This window comes from Pongo abelii, chromosome 19, assembly GCF_028885655.2.
Source record: "Pongo abelii isolate AG06213 chromosome 19, NHGRI_mPonAbe1-v2.0_pri, whole genome shotgun sequence".
NCBI lineage: Eukaryota > Metazoa > Chordata > Mammalia > Primates > Hominidae > Pongo > Pongo abelii.
In genome coordinates this window covers 54,698,719-54,721,470 of record NC_072004.2, presented here as the reverse complement: position 1 = coordinate 54,721,470, position 22,752 = coordinate 54,698,719, and the positions used below count along the sequence as shown (strand labels likewise).

Below are 22,752 nucleotides of genomic sequence, written 5' to 3'. Positions count from 1 at the left end.
TAGATGTGATCCACTGCGCCCAGCCGGTATGGTGTCATTAGAACCACCAAAGACAAGATGAGACAGATGTTATGGGAATAACATCTACTCATCAAGCAGTTATAGAACTGCTGAAAATCGAAAATACTCTATATGTATTTTATAGAGAGACGGTAAGAATCTAGTTCATAGGTGTCTAAAGGCATAGAATTTACCCTGTGCTTAAATCACTGAAGTTAATAATTTAAAAATATATATTTTAGGCAATATGTTCCTTTGCAAAAGCATGAACCAGAGATTACCAGATATTAAGAAATTGTGAAAAAAAACATTACGTGGTAAAAGTGGCACGCTATTTTAGTTTCAATGGAATAACGTTGTTAGATTAATACACAGATATCTAGAAAATAAACTGCAGACCCAAGATTTAAATAAAATATTTTCACTTTAAAAACTGTTATAATTGTCAAAGGATTTAATTATATCACATTAAATTCTATATCTGTGAATAAAGTAATTATATGAAAAATAATTATACTGCCACAAGGTTAGACAGAGCAAGAGCTGTCACTAAAATAGAGGGTTAGGTGTAACATGTGCTACAGGAATAATTAAAAAGATAATCCATGAAGTCATATAAAATGCTTGAAGGTAATACAGGGCAATGAAGACCAACAGAGGAGGTGCCACACTGGTCGTATCTCCAAGTAACAGGCAATGAAACCTCCAGATAAGCATCATCCTAATGTGCAGCTGACTCCAATGCATGGATCATAACCAGAGGTGCACTTACCGGCTCAGGAGCAATTATAAAAATTTATTAGATTCTTTTTAACAGAAGAATCTACAACAAAATTTTCCCATAAATATGTTTCCATAAAGAACTCAAATTATTTAGCCTCAATTTTGTTAGACTTGCTACCTTGATTTTTGTTAGCCTAGATGTTGTTTTCCACAGACGTAGAAAGTAATTCTGTCGACAACAGTTGGTCCTATTAAAGTAGATGGACATTCCACAACAAAACATTATTCACTCAAAAAATGCGTTAACATATATTTCTCATTCAAAAGGGATCCAAACCAATTGAGAGGTAGCTGAAGAGAGAATTACTCATAAAAGTCTAATTCCTTATCTATGAGGCTTCTTTAGCTCAAAGTTAAAGAAAGCAGCACACATGTTTCACTGTTTTGGTTGTCTTTCAGAAAGGTACCATGGCTTCCTGGAATGAAAACAGGCCTAGAAAAATAATAATAAAGCTTAGCCACCAAGAAGTTCTTTCCTACTCAAAAGATCGGTACTTTCAGGCAGAGAGGGTCAATGCCATCGAAACTCATACAGTGTATCTCTGATGCAAATTAAGTAATCTTAGGACTACTTACATATCAGATTATTTACATGTAGGATCTAATTCCTTATTCAAAAATCAACTTAAAAACTCTTCTTGCAAAAGGATTTAAATAACAGTTCACTGACGCTCCTCCCTTGTTGCATGAGATGACTTTACATACAGCTAAGATTGCTACATGATAAATATGGAATGTTGGCCAGACGCAGTGGCTCATGCCTGTAATCCCAACACTTTGGGAGGCTGAGGCGGGTGGATCACCTGAGGTCAGGAGTTCAAGACCAGCCTGACCAACAAGGTGAAACCCCATCTCTACTAAAAATACAAAAAGTAGCTGGGTATGGTGGCAGGTGCCTGTAGTCTCAGCTACTCGGGAAGCCGAGATAGGAGAACTGCTTGAACCCGGGAGGCAGAGGCTGCAGTGAGCCAAGATCGTGCCACTGCACTCCAGCATGGGTGACAGTAGGAGACTCTGTCTCAAAAAAATAAAAAATAAAAAATAAATATATATATATATATGGAGTGTTACCTCAGAATCTAGTATTGAATATGTCTACTTTCAATAACACAAGGTAACTGCTTTGGCAGCATGTGTTCCTAATAGCTAGTCACTCGACAATAAAACATCAGTAATCTGTTAGTTTAAGAAGGTTTAAAAAGCCCAATCAAGGCCTACTCTTGTAATCTCAAATAAAATAATTCAGATTAAAATATGTAACATTTCCAGGATTCACAATTGTAAATGATCATTCCAAACGAGCACAACAATCTCTTAGCATTCTCAGAATGTGACTAGAAAAAAGATTTATTGTTTAAGTTCCCTATCTCGATATCTCATTCAGTGCAGGGAAGCAATGATGGCAACTCTACACATTTCCATGCTCATTTCCAGGGGACAACCATGGTTGCCAAGTTAAAGCAGTAGGGACAAGTATGAGTCCTCTAAAGTAACAGTCTACATTAAAAATGAAGGCATAGCCCTAGATGGGGCAGCTCAGTAAGATGCAAGGTACAATCCACTAACCAAAAAATCAGAAAGCTAAGAATATGTATAAAACCCATTAGCTTTGAAACTTAAAAATATATCCATATCCACAGACAGAAGCTTTGGTCTTTTTAAAGTGACCTTCACAAATCAGTTTTGTGTTTCCATTTTCTTTCACAGTTTAAGCCTCAATCAAATCAGCAGTCTCTAGGGATTTTGAAATCGCTATAGATTAAAATCCTCTCTGACTCAACTGTTTGACTAATGCCGAGTATTTAATAATTCTACTTGACAGAGAATTTTTGGACAAAATCCTGCCATGCGCTGTCTTCAGATGCTCCCCAGCTGCACTATAAAGCAAGGCATCACTGTCCTTATTTTATCACTTGACTTACAGGCGAGAAAATATATCACTACAGAGAATTCTACCATTTAGCAGGTCTGGCTGAAACAGTTTTATAATATACTAATGGAGCAACGATCACCTCTAAAGGCAAAGATCTCCTTCTTTGTACTAATGATACACATTCATAGCTTGTTTCCAACGATAGGAAATTAATAACTGTGATAGATAGACCAGGGTTAAGTTAATGAATTTTTAAACTTGATGCTTTTGATAATAAAATCATTCAAGCTATAGCATTTGGACTCTCTCTACTTCCACAGATTAGGCGCTTTGATACTCAATAGGTTGAGTAAATTGAATCCATAGGTTGTATTTACGTTCTCTGTCAAGGTTGCTTCTCCACATTTCAGTGATCAAAGGCAAAACAGTCATCAACCCTGTAGCCTTCAATACTGTGTTCATTACATTTAATCAAGTGCCAACTCCACTGCATCATTCACCAACCTTAGGAATGCTTAAAAGCATGGCATTGTTCAGCAACAAATATAGGCACAGTACTGTATTAAAACACACACACACCACAAAACAAAAAAACAGAGAGGAAAGCAAATAAATGTCATCCTCTACATTGTGCGAGAAAATTAGTTAAAAATGCACAGGACTGCCCAATAAATATTTCAGAGGTGGTTTTCTACCTGAGGCAGCATCAATCACTGTGGAAACTCCCCTTCGATCAGAGACTGGACGGGATGACCCTGGCATGCTGACTGGGTCAGAGCGGACTGGCTGGATCCTGCAATGCAATTTAATTTAATTCACATATGTTACTGGCATCAAAACTGTCACTTGCTACAAAAGACCTTAAATCAGGAATGCTGGAGTAGCACAATCCATTAAAGAACCATCCATTCTAAAACAAGACAAACAGGGGAGCTGCAGTCCCTAATTGCTGCACAAGGATAAAGCACTACAAACATTCTCTACACTCTGGACCCCTTCTAACTTATCTTTGTGTGTTATTTCACAGATTTTTAAGGAAGGGACCGAAAAGCTGACATTAATTTAAAGGGATACAATAAGTAGAATGGGAGAGGAAATAAAACACTGAAAATGTTTATACTGAAACCTTTGGGATTTCCAAGGGAAACACATGAAGAGTTTTGAGAATCCTGAAATTCACTAATATCACCATAGCTATTAATGTGTTCCATAAAAGGCAGCAATGTGTAATTTCAAATTTTGAGATGCTCCATTAAAATCCTTAATGAAAGTTACTTTATATCTGACAGTAAGCATAGGATAACAAAGATGTACTGTGGCTGGGGTGGGTCACTACTAACTGAGCTACCTTTTCAAAATTACCAACTAGCATACAAGAATCAATTAGAACCTCAGTAAACGTGCAAATTACTACACACAATTTAAAGTTGCTTAAGAATAATAAACATCCATCCTGGCTAACATGGTGAAGCCCCATCTCTACTAAAAATGCAAAAATTAGCCGGGTGTGGTGGCATGCACCTATAGTCCCAGCTACTCAGGAGGCTGAGGCAGGAGAACTGCCTGAACCCAAGAAGCAGAGGTTGCAATGAGCCGAGATCATGCCACTGCACTCCAGCCTGGGTGACAGAGCAAGACTCTGTCTCAAAAAAAAAAAAAAAAAAAAGAATAATAAACATATAAATGCCAAATGCTGAGTGTCTCTTTCTAGTTGCATTAGAATAAATACTATTAACATAAAAGTATCTGGAAGATTAAAAGATCTGAAAGTCCCAGGCAACTTAGTGAAACAAAAACTTATTACAACAGTATATGCATGCATTTCTGGTAATTCATTCATACAGTAAGTATTTACTGAATATTAATTGCTTGTAGGCATTACTCTGAGAACAAGCAGAAACAAAACATAAAATACAGACCAATGTGTATATATATGACATAGCACATGAACATTCATGACAATGCAAAATAAAACTAAAGTGTAAATATGAATGACATAAATAATAAAAGCTCAGATTGAGGAGATGCGGGAATACATGCAGGGTCCACATCAGTTAGAGATCTTGCAGAGCTGGAACAGGGATTAGGTCTGTATATAGTAATAGTATACACGCATAATGAAGAGGAGCAAGAAATGCCCTTTAAGCACAGGACTACAACATGCAGAAACTTAGATTAGTGACTGAATACGATAGATTCAGGGCATCTTGAAGTGCGTGATTTGGCTGAAGTACAGAGTTCATAAAGGCTACTGATGGAAGATAAAAAGTTGATAAGAAACATGGGACAGATGACAGAAGCCTGAAATGCCAAGTATGAACTGCAGACTAGTTACAAAATGCATGCATTTGTTGTGAGGAAGAGAAAAAAGGAGCGAGGTATAGGATTTTATTTTACCGGAAGGTGAAAATACTGATTAACAAATATTGATTACTGCTATGTAGGACTACCCAATATTCATTCCACTCCAGCTAATTTTTCTAAGCCAATCATGGTAATCTCATCACAACTTGGCAGTGGTTAGTTAGGAGATAGGTAAGCCTAAACTAATGTGGGCCAGTTATAAAAGAGAAGTTTATTTAAAGTGTCTGGAAAAGAAGTTTCCTTGTTCTCGAGAACAACAAAAAGCTAGCCTCTTAGATATGGTCAGTCCATTCAAAGTTATGCCCCCTTCTAGTCTAAACAACTTCCTATGTGGGCTAATACATTTCCTATAGTTAGTCAATTTATACTGGGGTTTCTGAGTAATCCAGAGTTGGAAGTAGGGTGTGAATGGGGCTACAGATGAAGCAAGATTGGCCATGAGTTGATAGCTGAAGCTGGACAACAGATATATGGGGGTTTATGCTATTTTTCTTTTTATTTTATATATGTTTGAATTTTCTTCATAATTAAAAAAAGAGAAAAACTGGTTGGGATGATGGAAACGTTCTGAAATTAGTGGGATGGATGCCAAACATAGTGAATACACTAAAACCCACTGAATTGTACATTTTAAAACTGGTAAATTTCATGTTATGTGAATTATATCTCAGTTAAATAAAATAAAATAAATGATAACCAATTTCTGAGGAGCTAATCTTGAGTGGAAAGAGAGGCTTTGCATACTCAGCATCTTTTACATTATATGTTTCTCAGGTCTGTTAGCAAATATTTCATTGCCCATTCTTTTTAAACACCTGCTCTGGGTAAAGAGCTTGCCTGATTCCCTTATGGATGAGAGTCAACACTATGCCTGCCTGTTTCCCATTTTGGTTAGGGGGCAGGGAGGAAGGTTATCACTGCACTACATATTATTATCGGTATCCTATGGGGTACAGGACAGTGTACTAGGTGTTAAGGGTCAGGTGAGCCCCAAAAAATCTAAACAAGGACTTCACAATTTAAGAGAGAAAGTAAAGCCAATGGTCGGCCATAGGCCACCATGCACAGGCGTGTAGAAATCAGATGAGAGACAAGGAGCTGGGCTAGAGTGATCATAAACGAGAATGAGGAGAATCTCAATAGTTGGGTTTCTAATTGGATGCCTGGTGGGAAACGGTGGTACTAAAAAGGACTTAAAATTGATGTTAGTAAAATCTATATTTCCCATAAAAACTGCTGTAGGGTATTAGCCAAGGTCCCAACCAAGCTTACTTGCTGAAAGTTTAAAATATAAATTACAAACGCAATTAACAGAAATTTATAAACCTGCTGCTCAGTATAAAGGTTTCTAAAGGTTATATGTGTCCTGTAAACAGGATAATATTCTAATCAAACAGAAACAATTTAAAGTCATTCAGATTTAAACAAAATTTGGGGAGTTATTTATTATTATTAACAAAGGGAAAGTCTCTGAGAAAATTCTTAAGGATTCGGAAAAGTAGCTGTATCTGCTTTTAAAAGAAGCCAGTTAGAACTATCTTAATAGAAGGACTATACCCGAGGAAAAGAGTAACAAAGAAAGCTGAGGAGGCCACAAAACAATGGGGCAAAACCTCCTCAGAAAAAGCACAGGGCTTTATAAACAGCAGCTGGTCAATCACTAGAAAAAAAAATGAGACAGTGTCTTGTGCACGGTTTAGCAAAAAAACTAAATGTGTTACATAGTTGTGAAGAGAATACATTGGTTACTTATTTTAAATGCTTTATTATTAACATTTAAATAACCAAATGACTGTTGTAAACATGAGTACACTGAATCACTAAGTTGAGGACTGCAAAGAATTGACTCCCTGATCATGGCTTGAGGTCCTAATCTAGACCATATTTGATCAATTAGCATCACTGAAAACTGGTCTGACACTCTCACTGTATTCTGTCATTATTTCCTGACATCTTGGTCAGAAAATGTCATTTTTAGAAACCTGGAGGAATTATGCTGGAACAAAAAAAAAATGTAGAGAAGAAAAAAACACAAAATACAAAGCAGACTAAACAATACTAAACAAGGTATTAAAAGGAGATACATTCTTCTTTATGAATCGTTCTTTTTGTTTGTTTGTTTGTTTGTTTGTTTGTTGTTTTGAGATGGAGTCTCACTCTGTTGCCCAGGCTAGAGTGCAGTGGCATGATCTCGGCTCACTGAAACCTCCGCCTCCTGTGTTCAAGCAATTCTCCTGCTGCAGCCTCCTGAGTAGCTGGGATCACAGGCGTGCACCACCATGCCTGGCTAATTTTTTTTATTCTTTTGGTAGAGATGGGGTTTCACCGTGCTGGCCAGGCTGGTCTTGAACTCCTGACCTCGTGATCCACCCTCCTCAGCCTCCCAAAGTGCTAGGATTACAGGCGTGACCCACCGTGCCTGGCCGAATCATTCTTTAAGAAGATACGTCAGGGGAAAGCAAAAATGTAAAAAGGGACAGCAGTTAGGAGTCTGTGAGATGTTGCTAGGGTGCTGGCATTAGGAATGGAGAGGAGTGGAAGGTTTCTAGATGTATTTTGAACAGAAATGACATAAGTTGGTGAAGAATTAGATGTGGCATGTGTGAAAGGAGAGATTTCAAAAATAACCTCTAGATTCTGTCTTGAGTAGGTAGTTTGTGGAGTCATTTAAAGAGATGAGGCCAGGCACAGTGGCTCATGCCTGTAATCCCCACACTTTGGGAGGCAGAGGTGGGCAGATCACCTGAGGTCAGGAGTTCAAGACCAGCCTGGCCAACACAATGAAACTCCATCTCTAGTAAAAACACAAAAACTAGGCAGGCGTGGTGCCACGTACCTATTACTCAGGAGGTTGAGTAATACCAGTTACTCAGGAGGTTGAGTAATACCAGTTACTCAGGAGGTTGAGTAATACCAGTTACTCAGGAGGTTGAGTAATACCAGTTACTCAGGAGGTTGAGTAATACCAGTTACTCAGGAGGTTGAGGTAGGAGAATCGCTTGAATACAGGAGGCAGATGCTGCAGTGAACTGAGATCACATCACAGCACTCCAAACCAGGTGACAGAGTGGGACTCAGTCTCAAAAAAAAAAAAAAAAAAATACTCATGCCTGTAATCCCCACACTTTGGGAGGCAGAGGCGGGCAGATCACTTGAGGTCAGGAGTTCGAGACCAGCCTGGCCAACATGTTGAAACCCTGTCTCTACTAATAATACAAAAATTAGCTGGGTCTGGTGGCGGGCACCTGTCATCCCAGCTACTCAAGAGCCTAAGGCAGGAGAACTGCTTGAACCCAGGAGACGGAGGTTGCAGTGAGCAGAGATCACACCATTGCACTCCAGCCTGAGTGACAGAGCGAGACTCCATCTCAAAAAATAAAATAAAAAATAAATAAAATAAAATAAAGAGATGACAAAGAATAGGGGTGAGAGCAGGATTAGGCAGTGAGATGAAGAGTCGCAATTCAGACCCAAGTAGGCAGCTGGCCATACTCTAGGCATATCTCCTGGCACCTCCTGGCAGGTACCCAGTAAATATGTGTCATATTTTCTAAACAGATACATCAGGCATAATCCAACTTTGCAACAATTTTCATTTTGTTATAAAAATTTTTTATTGTTACTGACAAAGAGAAGACAAAAACATATTTCCACTATGTAACTGGAACATATTTTCGCACTATTTTTTAAAAGGTATGCAAGAAAAAGGTCAGAGGGTTGTTTTATATTCAATTCAAGATATACTATAGAGTTTTTTTAAAGAGAAGACAAGAAAAGGGAGATTATATTACATTAGACCGAGTCCTTCATTATCTGTTGCACCCTAACGTGTCAAGTCTTGGTATAACAAATTAAACTGCTAAGCAAACTTGAGACTGCAAGTCAAAACTGTCTGAGTTGCAATTAAAAAAAAAGTTAATAATAAAAAGCATAATTTGTACACCTGTCCTAGGATTCCTACAAATAAGGATGAGAGAACATATATTATAAAAATATAGATGATAAACTATAACTGAATTTATACCAACATTTTTCCATCCAAAAACTTTATATAATCTAAAAGAAGGGAGATACAGGATTAGATAAAAATCACAGATGAAATTTAATTGAAAGGTGGTGCCAACTTCAGAAAGATCAGGAAAAGAATACATAATCAGATTCAAGCAGTTAGAAATATAAGCAAAGCATCAAAAAGTGGAATTGCTTGAAAAGTGCAGTGACTATTAGATTTAGGGAGAATATAATCTGAAAAACAAGTATTTATTGCATGTAATGCGATCCCACGAGACCCTACATACGATCCCAAGTAATGACAGTGAATTACGTGCAACAGTTCATGTAGTCTGCAACATGATACTGTGCCAAAAGGGGAAACCTAAATATTACATATGATGCTCATTTCACATGAACATATTAATCCTTTTGTTCAAATCACTCCCTAGTTCTCATTTCCTACCTGAGACTGTTGAGATCAAGATCATCTGTATCAAAATCCAAAAGAGGCTGTGGCGTGTCACTCGGACCATGAGACTGCAACACAGATGAACTGGATGAGATGACTGTGGTTTGGCCTGAGGGATGGATGGTTTTGAACTGGAACTGTGGACCCATCCACAGACGTCTATGGGGTCCAGTGTGTGTTACAATTTCAACCTGGAACAGAGTAGCAATGATGATTTAAATGATTTGTGATCCTGATTTGAGAGACTTCACAATCCCCCATTCTTCCTCTTAACACCCACATTCTTCAAGAAGTCCATGTTAAAGTGGGAAAGGGATAGGACACCCATAATTAAAAGGTGATGATAATCACAGCTGATGTAGACATTCAAAATATCCCTCTACTGCTTTTCATCAACATAAGCAAAGAATACATTTTGTGTACATATACACACACAGACACACATGCACACCTCACACACATATACAACAAAAAAATCACATGAAAGTAAAAGGACCAGTTGCTTGCCTCATATAACTAGTGTCTGCTCCCTAGGGTCTATGTTTTCATTCATTCTAGACAGTACTTACCATGTTGTGGGCATGCACTGAATACTACACCTATTAATCCACAGATTAAAAGTAATTCCTTCACTGAGGATCAAGCTTATGACAAACGTGAAGTTGTTCTTGAACTATCCAAGGAAAAGTAAAGGTCTGAAACAATTTTAATGCCCAAAGCCACTTTATTTCCACAATAAAATATTATAATATTATACTGCCCTAATATTACTCCAATCCACTTTTAAATGAAAAAATTATTATATATTTTCTCTCAAACTAGATTTTTGTCTTCCAAATACCATTAATTAGTGTGTTTTCTCAACTGCCACAAATATCGACACAGGCATTTGATGTGCTACAAAACAGTAATACCAAAACACTTTATGAATTTCACGCTCAATGGAGGAGATAGGGAATGTTGCCAATGTTTTATTTTATTTATTTATTTTATTTTATTTTATTTCATTTTTTTTTGAGACGGAGTCTCGCTCTGTTGCCCAGACTGGAGTGCAGTGGTGCGATCTCGGCTCACTGCAAGCTCCGCCTCCCGGGTTCACGCCATTCTCCTGCCTCAGCCTCCCGAGTAGCTGGGACTACAGGCGCCCGCCACCACGCCCAGCTAATTTTTTGTATTTTTAGTAGAGACGGGTTTCACCGTGTTAGCCAGGATGGTCTTGGTCTCCTGACCTGGTGATCCGCCTGCCTCGGCCTCCCAAAGTGCTGGGATTACAGGCGTGAGCCACTGTGCCCGGCCACCAATATTTTATTAAACATTATAAAGTCAAAGAAGTGGGTAGAAGACACTTGGAAAAACCTGAAAATATATATATTACATGATTTTTTTTTTAAACAAATAATCAACTCAAATGAGAGACTAAGTATGCAAACTAGTTTCAATGTCTTGTCATTGGTACATTCATGCCTGTGCAAATACTTTATGTAATTGACTTCCACATGCCTTATTTTTGTCCTGAGTTCTTTTATATTTAATCACATTTCTCTGATTGTGGTGATTAATTCTTAACAAAACATAACTGAAAAGGTTCACAGAGTGTAGCCCTGTGTTTGTGAGTCCAAAAGGGCAAAAGCATCATGGTCTCTGGAACAATACTCACATTCCCACTAATCACAGGGAGAAAAATGCTCAGATTGAGGACAGTGATTTCTGATTCAAGTAGTTGTATTCAGCAATGTAAATTAGGCCACAGATAAAGCATTCTGTGTATTTTAAGCTCAAAACCATCAGTGTCACAGAGCCGAGAGGTAAACAGATGCCTGTGCAATTTTACCGAGGCGATGGCCAGATGTTCCTATTCACTCTCCTGTTGTGTGTCGGATAAACATATTGTATGTACTTTCACACTGACAGCACACATTACCCCTTTTTCTAATTGAAAAGTTGAAGTGAAGGACAGTGGTTTCTCTGCCAGCATTCCTTGGACAACATTTTGATTTTGGAAAAAACACACACATTTTGGGTTTACTTTATCTTCCTATCATTAAGAAAGGATGGACCGCCACATGCCAGGAACTGAAGAATTGACTTCCTTCAAGGAACTTTCTGTGAATATTTTTGGTGTGATGAAATAAATACATGTTACCTAGACACTGCTTGATTTTCCAGTTTACTTTACTTTTGATTTTCCAGACTTTAGTTTTCAGGCTACCCTCCTTGAGAAAGAAATGAAACTACAAATGGCCTCCACATTTTTGAGGCACCTGCCCGATGAAAAGCTGCCAGATTGGTAATCTGAGATAGGTCATTAGCTTCACAAAATGATGTCAGACTTGAGGCAGACATAACAGCATTTGTAACGAAGTCATTTGTAATCCCATCATTTTGAGATCTGCCCAAGTATCTTTTATTTCAAAGTCCTTGAGATGAAGACAGCTTCACCTGGCAAGGGAAGTGATGGCCAGTGAAGCTGTTGGAGACTGGGCATGGTGGCTCTTGCCTGTAATCCCAGCACTTTGGGAGGCCAACACAGGAGGACTGCTTGAGCCCAGGAGTTCAAGATCAGCCTAAGCAACATAGGGAGATCCTGTCTCTACATTAAAAAACAAACAAAAAAACAAATTAGCCAGCATGGTGATGCATGCCTGCAGTCCCAGCGATGTTGCAGGGCTGGCTTAGAGACCACTAAAAGCAGCATTACATGGGCTTAGGAAAGGAAACCAAGGCACCATCAGAATTTCTGCAGGGTGGAATGTTGTATTTCCAATAACAAAAGTAAGAACTCAATCTTCGGAAAATGTTGGCTCCACAAAACAAATCCCAAAGATTGCTGAGTGGCTTCACTGTTTCATCAAGGTCAACTTTTATTTTAAACCTGATGAAAATGTGTTCCAAAGTAAATTCCAAGCTCCTGGCTGGCCACAGTGGCTCATGTCTGTAATCCCAGCACTTTGGGAGGCCAAGAAGGGTGGATTGCTTGAAGTCAGGAGTTCAAGACCAACCTGGACAACATGGCGAAACCCCGTCTCTACTAAAAATACAAAAATTAGCCAGGCATGGTGGCGCGTGCCTGTAATCCCAGCTACTCAAGAAGCTGAGGCATGAGAATCACTTGAAACCAGGAATTGGAGGTTGCAGTGAGCCAAGGTCGTGTCACTGCACTCCAGCCTGGGTGACAGAGCAAGACTCTGTCTCAAAAATTAATAAATTAATTGATTCCAAGGCCCTAAGGCTTTAAATGGATTGTGTGAAAAATACACAAATTTTATGCCATGTGTATGGAAGCTAACATATATATATACACACACGTATAATGTATATATAATATGTATATGTACACCTGCAGCAATATTTGTGGAGTAATTTGTAATATGGAAGGACAACTAATTCTTGATAATCCAACAAAGAGTTACCAATTCTCCCCTTTTACCTCTAAGGAAAAGAATAAAAACAGTAAATTTGTTTTATTTTACTTTAATACTCTCAATATTTCAGAGTTTTACCTGGGAAAGCCATTCTTCATCTTCCTGTCCACTATGGTCAGAAGCTAAACTGTCATAAGACCCATGTCGAGTAATGGGCCCAGGACTTCCAGGGGGAACCACTATAGGAGAAAGAAAATAGATTTAAACCACTTCATTCCATGCAGTGGAAAAACAGACGTGGGCACAACCATTTCGGATACTATGGTAATTTATAAGATAAAATATAATACTTTAAAGCACAAAGGCAATTCAAACAATTATTGAACAAATAAGAATGAAGTTCTTAGGAATAAGATACTTTAAAAAATATCCACAGAAATTTAGTAATGCCATCTTCTTGCAATAAAAGAAATAAACAACTAGCTACATAAGCTAATAGCAAAAGTACACTGAAGAGAAGTGACAAATCTGTTCATTGGGGGATGACATTAGGATTCTTTAAAAGAGTTTATTTAGTAGCTTCATATAAATGCTAGGCATAAACATGCACATTTAATTGAAAAAATGCTTTCAGTCCTAAAAAAATTCATTTATCCAGAGAAATACATCATCTTTCTTAGATAACTGAGTAGTGTTCATGATTCTTAAGTGGTACGACATAGTCAAATTATAAACAGCCTACTTTTTCATTCAAATAGGAACATTTGCTTAGTAAAACAATACAATGATTCAAAAACATTTACTGAGTTCCTAATATTAACCAGATATTATCTCCTCAAAATCTTAGTCTCTTCTTTGGAAGCTACGACTCACTCACTCTGTCTGTCTCCGTATCTCTAAAGGTATTTTTTTTCTTTTTTTCTTCTTCTTTTTTTTTTTTAACAGCAGTTTTAGGTTCACAGCGAAGTTGAGCTAAAGATACAGATATTTCCCATATAATCCCCCAACCTCATACATGATTTTATTTAATCTTTTTTTTTTTTTTTTTTTCTTAAGAGATAGGATCTTGCTGTGTCACACATGCTGGATTGCAGTGGCATGATCACAGCTCACTGTAACCTCAAACTTCTGGGCTCGAACCATCTTCTCACCTCAGTCTAATAAGTAGCTGAGACTACAGGCATGAGCTACCAATGCCTGCCCAATATTTTCTTTCTTGTAGAGACAGGATCTCACAATGTTGACCAGGCTGGTGTCAAACTCCTGCCCTCAAGTGATCCTCCGGCTTTGGCTCTCAGAGTGCTGGGATTACAGGCATGAACCACCACGCCTGGCCTACCATTTTAATACTCAGAGAAATCAAGCAATGAAGTACTGGGAGGAACAGAGAAAAAGAGGGGAGGTAAGTAGAAAGAAAAGTAAGAAAGTAAGAGATGATCAGTAAAGAAGTGTGGAAGAAATAGAAAAGAATGAGAAGCTGAAAACAACCCTCATAATTTCTACCACCAAAAGACATTTATATATACACATCAACATACAAAAATTTCCTTGAGTTAGATTCCTACATATGAAATCAGAGGATGTAAATATATAAATTTCTTAATATATATTCCCAGAAAGAGTTATACACTTACCCAAGCAGTGAAAGAGAATGCCAACCTCACTGAGCTCTTGCTAGAACAAGGTATTATTTTGAAAAACTGTATCTTAGTGAAACAGATACAAATAAAGTAGACAAAGCATAACCTAGGGCAAGATTTTAAAAGACACAGACTCACAAAAAGCTTATCTTAACTTGCTGCAAGAGGAGAAATGCTAATTCAGTGAATTACTCAGCAGAGGCATACATAGTATTAAAGTGTAAGATCTGCAGTAATCAAAACTTTTAGCTGCTAGTTCTTCAAAATCATAGTTCTACAGCCAAGCGGCATGGTGGCATTTGTACAAAACACAAATGATCACAAAAGCATACAACACCTACATTCTTGTGATGACAAATTATATCAAGAAGAAAAGAATATCACAGTAACCATTATTTCAGCATTCTTTTGGAAATAATTGATATACATTGAAAGGCTGATAAGTAATGATGTTTTCAAAAGGCTAAGTTATCTTCCCACCACTAAATTCTATATTAATTCTTAATACAGAAGAGAACAAGAGGATCCTTGAAATTCCCACCCCTTAAATACTAGTGAAAAATGTGAATATGGAAAATATGTAGAGGCTGGAAAGCAGATGAGGGCAGAGAAGATTTTCAAGAGGTGAGGTAATATGTTATGTAAATATCTGAAGGAAAGGTGTGACCAAGGGAATGTTAAGTACAAAGATTTTGAGATGTAAACATAGAAGGAATCAGTAACAGCTAGGAGGCCACTGTGGTTGGGTGGGATAAGCCATGCTGTGAGTGGAAGGTAAGTCAGTAAGGCAAAGGAAGTAGGACCAGCAGATTACTGTGGGCTTTTCCTTTCTTTTTTTCTTTCTTTTTTTTTTTTTTTTTTTTGGTAATAAAGCTCGAGCTATATGATGGAAAGCAATTAGCAATTTTTAAGTAGAAGTGAGTAACCACGCCTTACGTAACCAGCTAGTACCTAATGTGAATTTCTCCAAAAGTTTATGTTGTGTTTTATATATGCTGAGCCTAGACTAGTAAGTGTCACAGAACAAGTACTCAATAAGTATTTACTGGGTGGTTGGAGTTTTGGATTCTGTACTAAGTAAGTAATGGCACTAGAATGGCTGGACACTTATTTATCCATCATCAAAACAGGGATAATATATTATAATGTCTAGGATTAGCTTCAAAATAACCCAGTGCAGGGATGGAGGTGGGAAGTAGAATTACAGATGAAAACAGGATTGGTCATTAGTTGATCATTGTTATAGCTGGCTGATAGGTACATGGAGGCTCATTATACTATTATTTTCTAGTTTTGTGTATGTTTAGAATTTTCCACAGTGAGAAGGGACAAAGATCCTCTCTGCTCTCATTAACTTTCCAAAGGAAGTAATAAAGATTCCAAATATACATCTAGAAATAGTACCATAAATATGCACCCCAAAATCCTAAAGAGATTGTAAGAATTTCCATCCGCTTTTTTCACCAAAAATAGTTTTCTAATTAAGCATGCTTGGAAGCCATCAGAAGATGGGCAATATAAAAAATAAATCTGGTGGGATAATATTTTTCAATATCAAATAAATATTCTTCCTCCGCCCCACCATTTTTCCCATGTTTGATACATTTTTATTACTAAATTGGGTAAAAGCACAAACATCAAAACAGGAAAAGCTTATAACTAGAAGCTAACTATAATCCAAATAATTTTGAAAAGTCTGAAAGAACAGTGCAATAAGAAAACATATTTTTTTCACAATAAATTAATCATTAATTGGCACTGTGGTGTTAAACATACAACTAGATACATTACTGTTCATAATAATTGGTAATGTAATATATTTATTAAAATCTGTTGGTCTTCCTATTATATTTAGTATTGGATTCTCTATACAGTTTTAGGAATTACAATATGTAGTAGGAAATACCTTAGAACAGTCCCAACAGTATACCACCAAGCCAGAACGCTGTTCCTCCAAATGTGGTCCTCAGACCATTAACATTGACATCCCTGGCAGAGCTTGTTAGAAATAAATAACTTCAGGCTCCACCCACCCAGCCCTACTGAATTACAATCTGCATTTCAACAAGATCCCTAGGTGATTTTATTACACATTAAAATTTGAGAGCTGCATTATACAGGAGTAGACTCACTGCCATTCCTCTAAAATAGATCAGTAGTGAAAGTTTGGAGAATCTACATTATTCTTTAAAAGGAAAAAATATGAAAAACTGGTTTTCATTTGAGAGCTTAGGAGGAAAATAATTAGCTACTTATTGCCATTTCTAAAATCTAGACAAGAAAATTCTGAAATAAGCATGGTTATTATGAGATTAAGTTAGCTATAAATTATTAGGAAATTTAAAATAGAAAGGTACTATTATTTTCATAGGATTTACTTTTTTTGTCCACTTGTTATCCTTCTAAACTCTTCACTATAACCTCAAATTTCGGTATAAATGGCCATTGTAGCAGAAAAGCCAGGCTCTGTTTGCCATGGCTGATGTTGGGGGACATATCAAGCCAGTACGTGCATAAGTTAAAGGGACAGATCTAAAATGTTCAGCTTACCAGTATTTAATACTTTTCTTAGTTTTTGTTGTAGTTGTTGTTGTTGTTGTTGTTTTAGTCAAGGGTGGTTAAGTGTTTGGAAATGACCTTAGGTGGCTTTTGTTTTACAGATATGACCTGCCAGCGTCACACAACTTTCATACAAAGAAATCAGTAAGTCTCTGGATTTTAGTCACTCTACATATAGTATTGAAAAGCTTTGTGACAAGTAATTCTTTCTGATGTTACCAGGCTGCCTGTGTAAATACAGAAGGCCAGCCTAGGAGACAAGATAAATTATCTGTGGGAAGGGCCCATAATCAATAGCCAATATTCTAGTTTAAAATTCATTCTCAAATGCTTTAGGCACAAAAAGGTAAAAGTAAACTAAGTTTTTGCTCTTTTAATATAGCATATATTTTCTTAGTTTGTACTAACACATTGTCATATTACAAAGGCAATTTCATGGAAGAATCTTCCTTTTGATATTGAATCATCTGAAATTACACAAATAGAACTATACATTCAAAAAAATTCTCATGTGAATAACAAAAAAGACAAGTTAAACAACAACAAAAAGACTTCCTTTCTTTTTTTTTTTTTTTTTTTTTGACACAGGGTCTCACTCTGTTACCCAGGCTGGAGTGCAGTGGCATGATCTCGGCTCACTGCAACCTCCACCTTGTGTTCAAGCGATCCTCCTACCTCAGCCTCCTGAGTAGCTGGGATTAAAGTGTGCGCCACCATGCCTGGCTAATTTTTGTATTTTTAGTAGAGATGGGATTTTGCCATGTTGGCCAGGCTGGTCTCAAACTCCTAACCTCAAGTGATCCACCAGCCTTAGCCTCCCAAAGTGCTGAGATTACAGGCATGAGCCACCACACCTGGCCTGAAAGTTTTCCTTTCTTGCAGGTGGACATTGAATAGTAGGCCTAATTTGGTTTTTGTTTTGAAAGTCCCAAAACAAAAGCAGCTTAAAACCTAATTAAAATGAATTTTAAAATCTGTGCACTAAACTACTGGTCTATGGCACCATTTTCTGTTTTCTGTCCTTGTGGTGCAGGTTCTTCTCTGTTTCTTCTTTTGCTCTTTTCATTGGCTCAGCTGCACCATTCTCCATCACATTCATCATCACTATCAAATTTAGTTTACCTGCCCTGAAACTGTACTTCCCCTTTCGCAAACCCAGTCTGGGTAGCTTTATTACTCTTTCCTTTTCCTGTAAATCTGCAATCTTTGACTTCCATTTATTTGGGGATTCTTGTTGGTCTTGCATATTTTTTTCAATGCTTCTTTTTCATCTCTCCTTCTACTATTTCCCAAGTCACTTCTTTGGTTTTTTGTTTTTTAATTGTGGGTTACAATTATTTGTGTCTTTGTCTTTACATAATGCTTCCTTGGCTTTTTCTTTAAATATAATTATCCTCTCTTTTGCTCCTCTGTCAAAGTCTATCCATTTTATTTCACCACTTGCATTTATTTATATTAAAAAATTTCTCCCAATCCAGGTAGGAAGAACATTCTATGTTTACTACCTTGGGAAGGAACGACATACCTGTTCACATGGAAAAAAGAATTTACAACCTTGATAAAAAGAAAGTATGATAAGAGCAAAGTTTCCATGCTTCTAACCACTCAAATATTAGGAATGATGTCCTGAGATTGGAGCAAGACTGGCAGAGACAGAAAGGGGAAAAAAGAGGGTCACAAAGAAGAGTGGGAAACGACAGAATCCCAGAAAAAGTTTTAGGGACCAATGGCGGTGAAAACTTATGTCTTCATTCTTGGGCAGAGTTAAGGGAAGTGGCAAGAGATCCCACATGGTACAAGAGTAGAAATGGTGTGCACATGGTGTGTCTGTACAGCCAGGTCTGTGACAACCTTACCATGTTCCCCATAGCTTAGAGGAGAAGAATGTTTCATACATGTACAAGAATAATACAGACATAGTCCAGACAACTGACAGGAGCTGGATGAGAAACAAGAATGGATGCTGCAGAGACCTATATGAACCAATGACCAATGATGTGGTGGGGAAATGGGACATGTCAGTGGTGGCAATTAGGACAAAATGTCCCCAAATCCCTTACCTCATACTTTTATACCCTGTACACCCCAGAGAATTTAGGAGTAACTTTGGAGGTGGTATAATTGATTGAGATTAATTTTTCCACCTTTCTTTGAATGGAGGTACTAAAAAAAACTTAATAGAGTTTATTTAAAGAAAAATAAAGTTACATATCTTGCAAATCCAAGTTCAATGGACCAAGATACAAAATAGCTACCCTAAAGAAAAATGTTTAGTATCTTTTATATTTACCAACTGTCCTTAGATAATTAATAAACTTGGTACAAGGATATAAATCTAGCCATATTCTTAGTACAGTAATTTTCAAACACACCTGATCTGCCAAACTGAAAAGGAAGATACTGAATAGGAAATACTATCAATTTACTTTAGAGAATACAACTTCAAAAGTACTGCCTCTACACACAGGCTTTTGCTAAATATAGATCAACAAGCAAGGGCAGGATGAGTAGATCATTATGACATAACTGTGAGCCTGTCTGTTTTTAGTGTTTATAAGCAAATCATGCTTACAGTGAGTAAATAAGAGCTAAAAAAAAATCACTTATGGTATTTTTCTTATAGGAATATATGGGCTTCTGTGTATATATGTGTGTGTTTCTATGTATATATTTATATATATATTTATATGTGTATATATTTATATATATTTATATGTGTATATATTTATATATATATTTATATGTGTGTATATATATGTATATATATATATTTTTTATATATATATATATTTTATTTATATATATATATATATATTTTTTTTTTTTTTTTTTTTTTTTTGAGATGGAGTCTTGCTCTGTCACCAGGCTGGTGTAGAGCAGCACGATCTCAGCTCACTGCAGCCTCCGCCTCCCAGGTTCAAGTGATTCTCCTGACTCAGCCTCCCAAGTAGCTGGCACTACAGGCTCGCACCACCACACCCAGCTAATTTTTGTATTTTTAGTAGAGATGGGGTTCCACCATGTTGGCCAGGATGGTCTCAATCTTTTGACCTCATGATCCGCCCGCCTCAGCCTCCCAAAGTGCTGAGATTACAGGTGTGAGCCACCGTGTTCAGCCTATTTATATATTTTCATATGTGAGTATGTGTAAAGCAAACAAAAGCCAATCTGCTTTAGGGCTGACCTTTGAAAATTAGTCCTGTTAATCTAAACCAAAAATACTGCCAAGTCTGTATACATAAATATATATATATATATACATAAATAAAGTTATGAAATGAAAGATTAATGGCCCCTTAATAACATCCTTAGGTCTGAATCCTATATAATAAAATTCACAATGTTCCAAAAAGTCAATTAATAATATAACTTTTCAAATCAAAATCTTAGAAGAGTTCTATTTTTGAATTTTTAGATGCCCTCTGCAACTTAACACAAGAATCAATGTGTAAAGAATTTTTTAAAATTACCCACAGAAAATATGGTATTTATCAGTTAGAGAAAGTTAGAAGTGTTGCTTTACATACTGCTAAACTATAGGTACAAAGTATTAAAGTATATAAATAATAATTGCAAGATTAAAGGTATAATCATTAACAGACATCTAAGTTGACATCCTTAAGTTTCTTCAAATATCTAGTTCTTTAACACTACTTAATACAGGTTAGGATAGGTGAATTTGAACCAGGATTCCGAGAATGAGTTATTACCATTCCTAGAAAAATTTAAACCTAACATTTCAATTTTTCCCCCAAAAGAATGAGAAAAAAACCTCAATTTTATGGAATCAAATTCTTTCTAAAATATCCCCAGAGAAACAGCTAGATATCAAAAAAGTTCATCTGCAACTAATCTAGTCTTCCACTTAGAATACAAAAGGTAAGATATTTACCATTAACATATTAAATATACTGTACATTAGAATAGGTAATTAATTACTCTCATTATACTGGACATGGTTTAAGATACTCAGGAAAAAAAATTAGACCTTCTAAAAATGAAGTTTATAAGATTTAAATATTTCTTTGTAAAGAACGAATCAAAATAAAAATATCTGTATCCAGTACCATTTCATTTAAAGCAATGAAAAACAACTGCCAACGCATGTAAAAGTTAAAAGACTACACACAGCTTGTAAGCATTCTCTTTATATAAACAAGCACAAAGCATAATGAACATCGAGCAGTGCTTATTTATGAAAGTAATGAAGGAAAAGTCTATTGGGTTTGGTTTTGTTCTTCTTGTTCTACCCTTTCCTACATTTCTTGAATTTCCAGTAATAAATTCTCTTAGCTGTAGCTCTGGAAGCTTTAGAGGACATAGCTGATCAACTACAGGTATCACCGTTTGTAAACTCCAGCCTCCCAACTCTAGCAGATGTTAAGAAGCTGTTCTACTCCTTGAAATTAATTGCAATGCTATCACTATCAGAGAAATCTGCTTTTCAAATTAAGGATAAAAATGCTGACCCTAATGGTACCTAGTTTTATATGTGAGATAATCATATAGTTACCTGCTTTAAGATTTTGTTGGAAACTTAAAATATGATAATAGGCTGAATATATAGAAATAGAAAGAAATTTAGGTCTCTTAATTCAAAAATTCACACTCTGATCTATAAATGAAGATTAAATGCATTTGTAAGTTTAATTATAAATTTAAAATTCACACTGATTTATAAGTGAAAAATCAAAGATGGACCCAAAAGCTCTTATCTGGACAAGTGAGTTTACTGGGTCCTACTGGCAGCTGAGTTTTATATGGGCAGTGGAATTCTTCAGATTCAGGACCAGACACAGTTTTTGTTTCTCCTACTCTTTACCATATCCCCACCCTTCCTCCACAAACAATAAAACCCTTACCATGTTAAAGTTTTTAATGGAGACCTGAGAGATGAATAATGTTGTGCCAGCATTTTTCAGTCGTTTAGGTTATTTAGAGGAACAATATTCCTTTTTCTAGCAACAGAGAAATTTGCAGTTAAATGACATCATGCTGCCTTGAATGAAACAGCTCAGGCTCAAAGTTCACCCAAAGGCCAACAGTGATAAACTCTCTCCCAAGGACAAACCTCAATATATTTTTGGTGCTTATTAAAAACAGCATTTATATAGCAGCCATACAATAAGCAAGGGCTCTTTACCAAACTCTGTTTCTGATCAGAAAGCACTCAGGATATAAGGATGAAATTCTGCTTGGGAATGTAGTTTCTTAGTATAGAAACTAAAATTTGCCATTTTAAAACAAAGGTTCAGAAGACAAATAATCCAAAAGCAAAATGAACAAAGGCAGTTCCCAATGAACAAGCAATTCACAGAGGAGGAATTATAATACCCAACAAACATATTTAAATCGTAGTAATTGGAGATTTAATGACTCAAGTTATCATTGCATACATATCAAAGTGGCAAAATTTAAGTGTGATTTTTTAAATGACTAAAACAAGGGAGAACTCTTTCAGATTAAAAATAACACACATAACTACTTGAAAATGGGTAGTATTAAATTCACACTGATTTATAATATAAATGTGACAATTTAAATGTAGAGGAATTCACTAAATCTAATACACAGAGCAGTAAAGCAATTCCACAGAATATCACTGGCTGTTCTGTTGATTAGCAGCCACCCCTATACCAATGCAACAACAATACATAAAGGGAAACAAGCTTTATCTACATTATATATTATACAGATCAATGATCTTCC

General features: G+C 36.5%; 1 protein-coding gene across 12 annotated transcripts in view; it reads right to left on the bottom strand.

Annotated features, from left to right (window-relative positions):
• The window catches only part of BCAS3 (BCAS3 microtubule associated cell migration factor), a 703,083-nt gene that overhangs the window by 302,585 nt on the left and 377,746 nt on the right, over window positions 1–22,752 (bottom strand). For all 12 annotated transcript variants that reach the window (XM_024234727.3, XM_024234725.3, XM_024234724.3 and 9 more), the window contains 3 exons: window positions 12,983–13,083; window positions 9,477–9,673; window positions 3,352–3,449 (listed from right to left, as the gene is read on the bottom strand). In XM_024234727.3, the coding sequence (XP_024090495.1) occupies window positions 3,352–3,449; window positions 9,477–9,673; window positions 12,983–13,083 (396 nt within the window). The remainder of the gene's footprint in view (window positions 1–3,351; window positions 3,450–9,476; window positions 9,674–12,982; window positions 13,084–22,752) is intronic.